Source organism: Myotis brandtii, unplaced genomic scaffold (genome assembly GCF_000412655.1).
Source record: "Myotis brandtii unplaced genomic scaffold, ASM41265v1 scaffold454, whole genome shotgun sequence".
NCBI classification, from domain to species: domain Eukaryota; kingdom Metazoa; phylum Chordata; class Mammalia; order Chiroptera; family Vespertilionidae; genus Myotis; species Myotis brandtii.
Genome location: NW_005367354.1, coordinates 3,286,658 through 3,292,150, shown reverse-complemented (window position 1 = coordinate 3,292,150; position 5,493 = coordinate 3,286,658). Strand labels below are relative to the sequence as shown.

General features: G+C 50.1%; 1 protein-coding gene across 3 annotated transcripts in view; it reads left to right on the top strand.

Moving 5' to 3' along the window:
• The window catches only part of FKBP1B (FK506 binding protein 1B, 12.6 kDa), an 11,426-nt gene that overhangs the window by 1,253 nt on the left and 4,680 nt on the right, over nucleotides 1-5,493 (top strand). Inside the window, exon 2 of one of the 3 annotated variants that reach the window (XM_005874926.2) lies at nucleotides 3,510-3,557. In XM_005874926.2, coding sequence (XP_005874988.1) covers nucleotides 3,510-3,557 — 48 coding nt within the window. Of the gene's footprint in view, nucleotides 1-2,291; nucleotides 3,558-5,493 lie in introns of those variants that run through there. The other 2 variants (XM_014546682.1, XM_014546681.1) reach the window with 2 other exon arrangements.

Sequence of the window (5,493 nt, the reverse complement as noted above, 5' to 3'; positions counted from 1 at the left end):
GGCTGGAAAGGGAGCTGCCCTCCCCGCCCCTGCATCTCGCTGCGTCCTCCCCGCCCCACTCCGCCTCTCCGCCAGCCTGTCCGCTCCCCTGTCAGTCCCGTCCGTAGACCGATGGCCTTCAGATGGAAGGCTCCAGCCCGGACCCCGACCCGAGTCCCCGGGGGTCCATGGACCCAGCTGCGGCTAAGCCTCTACCTGGAGGCCCCACCGGTACCAAGTCCAAAACAGAACTCGCTCTCCTCCGTGTTCCTTGTTCTCCGCCTCTGGGATTAGCGCTGCCGGGCGTCACCCTCGCACAACTGGGTCTGCATGTGCCAGGAACAGCTGGCTATCCCTTTATTTTTTCACCAAAACTTAATTCAGACCGGAGCCCCCATTTCCGCAGGATTCGACAGGCAAGGACACCCACCCCAGAGACCGGAGGGCCCTGTGGAAGGCGGGGGTCCCTAAAGTCCCAGCTCTACCCAGGATCACGGGCGGGGACAGCTCCCCCACAAGGGAACCTGGGTGCTGCCTCCAGGAAGCATGTCCCTGAGGCCTGGTGGCCTCCAGGCAGCCACACAGCTCTGCTGGGGACTGGAGACCTCGCCTCCCTTCCCAGGCTCCGGGAGTTTCCTCTCCTTACCCGCCCTCTCTGGCCAGTGACAGGAGCATTTTCTCTTGAGGAGGATGAGAGTTTTAGGAAAGCCTGGAGGAGATCTGGCTTCCTGCTTTCAGCCTGTTTTAAACCCTGAGTCGACCTAGCCGATCTGACTCAGTGGATAGAGCATCGGCCTGTGGACGGAAGGAAGGGTTCTGGGTTCGATTCTGGTCAAGGGCATGTACCTCGGTTGCAGTCTCGATCCCCAGCCCTGGTCAGGGTGCGTGCAGGAGGCAACCATGTCTCTCTCTCATATTGATGTTCCTGTTCTCTCTCTCTCTCTTCCCCTTCCTCCCACCCCATCTAAACACCAATTGGGGGGAAAGGGGAGGGAATAAATAAATGGGGAAAACCTCTGATGAGGATTAACAACAAAAATAAATAAATAAAACCCTGGGTCAAGGAAGCACAAAAGGGCCCGACAACCACGCTGTGTGTAACCCAGCAGGGGAATATGCAAATTCATATTTCAACACGTATGCCCACGCAGTGCTGGGATGGCCGTCTTGATGAAGCCTCACACCAAGTTCTCTCAGGTCCTTCTGCTGAATATCTCCAGGCTCTGTCTCTCCCCCGACCCCTTGGTTCAGGCCTCCGTCATCGCTCACCTGGATTTCTGCACAGCCTCCAAGTTGCTGCTCCTCCCACCTCCAGGCCCACTTCCCTGCCTTCCATCTGGCCTCCCGCCTCACTCCGACTCCTTTTTTCTACACTACAGCCTTTTTGACCATGTCCCTCCCCAGGCATAAAATATTTTAGCGAAATTTCCATCTCCTTCTCCAGGCAGATGGTGAGATAACCTATTCTTTTTCTTTTTTTTAAAAAAAATTTCCTTTTTCTTTTTTAAACCTTCATCGGGGATATGTTTATTGATTTTGAGAGAGGAAGGGAGAGAGGGAGAGAGAAACATCAATGTGAGAGAGAAACATTGATCGGTTGCCTCTCATACGTGCCTGGATGGGAGATCGAACCCGCAACCTTTCAGTGCACAAGGCGACGCTCCAACCAACTGAGCCATCAGCCAGGGCGAGATAACCTATTCTTACCTTCCATAGTAGAGTATAGTCTCTCATTACCAGTCCCTACCCCCACTACCAATTTTTTCTCCAGTTTTAGCAAGCTGCCTGGAAGTTGTTAAACACACACCAGTTATTCAGCAAATATTTGTTGAATATGGACTGTGTGCTGGGCCCTAGGGTTACAGCAGTGAACCAGACAGGACTCCCACGATGCTGGACTCTACGCCTTTGAGTGTGTGGTTCACTCTTCCCAGATGATCTTCCTTTATTTCCTCTGGCAAACTACCCATCTCTTAAGATCCCAGTTTAACCATTATCTTCTTCCAGATGCTTTCCCTGACACCCAGTCAGTTGCTCCCCGCTGTGGGTTCCCATAGAGTCCTCTAGGTGTTGGCTCAGTCGTTAGCCCTCCCAAGGCATTGTTATCCAGCCTCCTGGCTTTACATTCCACCCAAATTGATACCTCCAGTGCAGACTCTCCATCTGCCTACTTGCAATATAAACTAAGATGTCTAATAGGCATCTCAAGATTGCCACCCGCATACCTGGGTTGCGGGCTTGGTCCCGGGTGGGAAAGCAGCTGATCAATGATTCTCTCTCATCACTGATGTTTCTCTCTCTCTCTCCCTCTCCCTTTCTCTCTGAAATCAATAAAAAAAATATATATTTTTAAAAAGATTGCTACCTGCATAAATCTGTCCTCCCCAGTCTTCCCCATCTCAGGAATTTATTCTACCACGCATCCAGCTGCCCAAACTGAAAACCCAAACATTGTGCTTGACTTCTCCTTCTCCCTCATCCTAGACCCCATCTCCACCCTTTAAGCTCCGCTTCCAGAATATATCTCCTATCTCTTTGGCTCTCTTCTCTGCTGCCACCACATTAATTCAAGCCATCATTGATTTCCTGTCTGGATTACTGCAACAGGCGCCCGGCCGTCTATCCTACACACAGCAGCCAGAGTGATCTTATAAAATCTTAATTCAGATTATGTCATTCTTGCTTACAGCCCTTCCGTGGCTTTCTGTTGGACTTAGAATTAAACCCAGCTCTGCAAGCCCTGGCATGGCCCGGCTCCTTCCAACTCATCTCGTCCTCCCGCCCTTCTTTCCAGTTCCTGGCCTCCTTTCTGTTCTGCAAATGCACCGATCCTTTCCTGCCTCTGGCTGGTGCACTTACTGATCCTTCTTCCGCCGTGGTTTTCCAGCATTTGCTCATCCTCAAGTCTCAGCTCTGAGAGGCCATCCTGGACCACCCTTTCTAAATGGCCTGCCCACTGTCTCTCTCTTTAATTCATCTTTAGAGAACTTATCACAATCTGTAATTATCTTGTTTATTTGAGGATTATTAGTCCCCCTCCAAAAGGAGTGGGGATCTTGTCTATGTGGTTTACTGCTGTATCCCCCAAATCAGGTCCTGGCGTTTGATAAATATTTGTGAATGATTGTGTTTATTCATCTTTGATCACAGTCATCACCCTGCCTCAGAATCTACTTATTTATGTGTCTGTTTCCCTAACTTCATCATAAGTTCATACATTGCTCTGTTTCTGGAATCTAATCCATGCCTGGAACATAGTAGGGGGTCAGTGAAGGCCTGTGGAATAGATGAGGGAAAGTAAAAGGAGCAATCAAAGTGAGGAGAAGAACCAGGAGAGAGTGGAGTTGAGGAACCCAAGGAAATCAAGTTCCAATCAAGGCCAGAGAGGTGATGTGATTAATCTGGCTTATACAAGGCACAGAGCCAGAACTAGGGCCAGGGTCATCTTCCTGGTATGGACATTCACACCCAAATGTCCCAGGTGACTTTTTCTACCTTATTTGTTCATCTGCCCTCATGTCTCCTTGCAGGAAGGACATTCCCCAAGAAGGGCCAGACGTGTGTGGTGCACTACACAGGTAGGCCTTGCTCCCCTAGCCCTCATCAGACTGCCCTTCCCAAGGTAGGTCTCTCCTCTAACACTCCTCTCCAGAAACATCTGCTCCCCTGAATCAGGCCCAAAGCCCGCTATTCCCCACTTCTCCCAGCCAGCCTTGTGGGAATGAGGAAGGGGGCTTGCAAGGTTAACCCCTCCCCACTTATACCAGCAAGTCATCCATGGTTCCTCGCCTCTGTGTGGGCAGAGTGGAGCCCTGGCCCTCCTGGTTCTGTTTGATAGCTGGAAATCCCTTTGTACAGCTCCGAGAGCCCTGACCATCCCTGCAGACTCCCTTTGCATCATATGGTGTTATTAGAGGAGGGTGGCTTCCTCAGGACTTTTTTTTCCCCCCAGAAAGTCTATTCAATTCAGCCTACTGTTATTGAGTACCTACTGTGTGCAAAATGCTGTGTTGGGCACTGGGGCTGTGGGGGGTGGGAGAGGGCAGACAAGTCATGCAAGGCCCTGGTGCAGTATAAGGGGTGGGATGATAGCATTGCTGTGGGAGCCAGGGGAGGGGCTGCGTCCCTGCTGACCCCTCTGGGATGGTCTGTATTGGAAGGGCAGGTGGGCTGTGAACATTCTAGATGGAGTTCCTGAAGACTGCTGGCAGGAAGATCACAAGCAGGTGTTTGTTCCAAGGCAGCGGGGAGGGGGAGTGCTCTGCTATGTGACCTGCTTCTCAATGGGGCAAACCTGATGACAGCCACTTAGCAGACAACAAGGCCAGTTTAATTCCTAAGATGTATGGAAATGGGGCCATTTTTTAGCAGTTCTCTGGGCCAGTGTGAAGTGCAGGTTAATTCTAGACAGATACTGGGGGTATTTTTCTCAACTGCTGTGTTGCTGGTCGCTGACGTCAGTGGCTGGAGCTGTGTTTTATCTCCCAGTGATGTGGCCTAATTACCGTGAGTCTTCTGGGGCCTCTGACCCGTGTAATCGATTTATCTGTCCTACATGTTGCAGACAGATCTGTACTCATCAAATTACTGAAACCACAACATCTTTTTGCAAAGACTTTTCACAATACACACAGAGAGCAGGCAGCATGCATTAAACACTAACGTCAGCTAGGAGTGGCTCTGGCTTGAGGAGGGACTATCTCATCACGGTAGATGATGTGGGACTTTTTGGTAAATATTTTTTATTAAATATAAATACAGTAGAGAACATAAATCTAAAATGTATAGCTCCATGAAATTTTTCGAAGTGATCACACTCAGGTAACCACCACACAGATCAACATATGCATTTCCTGCACCCCCAGGAGTCTCCCTTCTGTCTCCTCCCAGTTATCACACCTCTCTGAAGACAATCAGTGTCCTGACTTTTGTTCGCATGGATTGGTTTTGCCTGTTTTTGAATGTCATATAAATGGATTCAGAGTTTATTCTTGTGATAATCCTCACCCAAGGATATGTTTATTTTTAGAGAGAGAAACATTGATAGGTAGCTTCCCATCTGCGGCCCACCAGGGATGGTATCTGCAATCTATGGTGTATGGGACCACACTCCAACAAAATGAGCTATCTGGCCAGGGATAGAGTGTGTACTCTTTTATGGTTGGCTTATTTACTCAATATTATGTCTGTGAGATTTATGCAGAATGGTTGTTCTTTTCTATTTTTGTACCATTCCTTGCATTATATGAATACTAGAGGCCGGGTGCACTGCTGTGGAGGCGGGAGAGGCTCCTGCCACCGCTGTGCTCGCCAGCCGTGAGCCCAGCTTTTGGCTCCACAGGGGGAGCGCACTGACCACCAGGGGACAGCTCCTGCATTGAGCGTCTGCCCCCTGGTGGTCAGTGCACAGAACAGCGACCGGTGGTTCCACCATTTGGTCGATTTGCATATTAGCCTTTTATTCTATAGGACTAGAGGCCCGGTGCACAAAAATTTGTGCACTCGGGGGGGGGG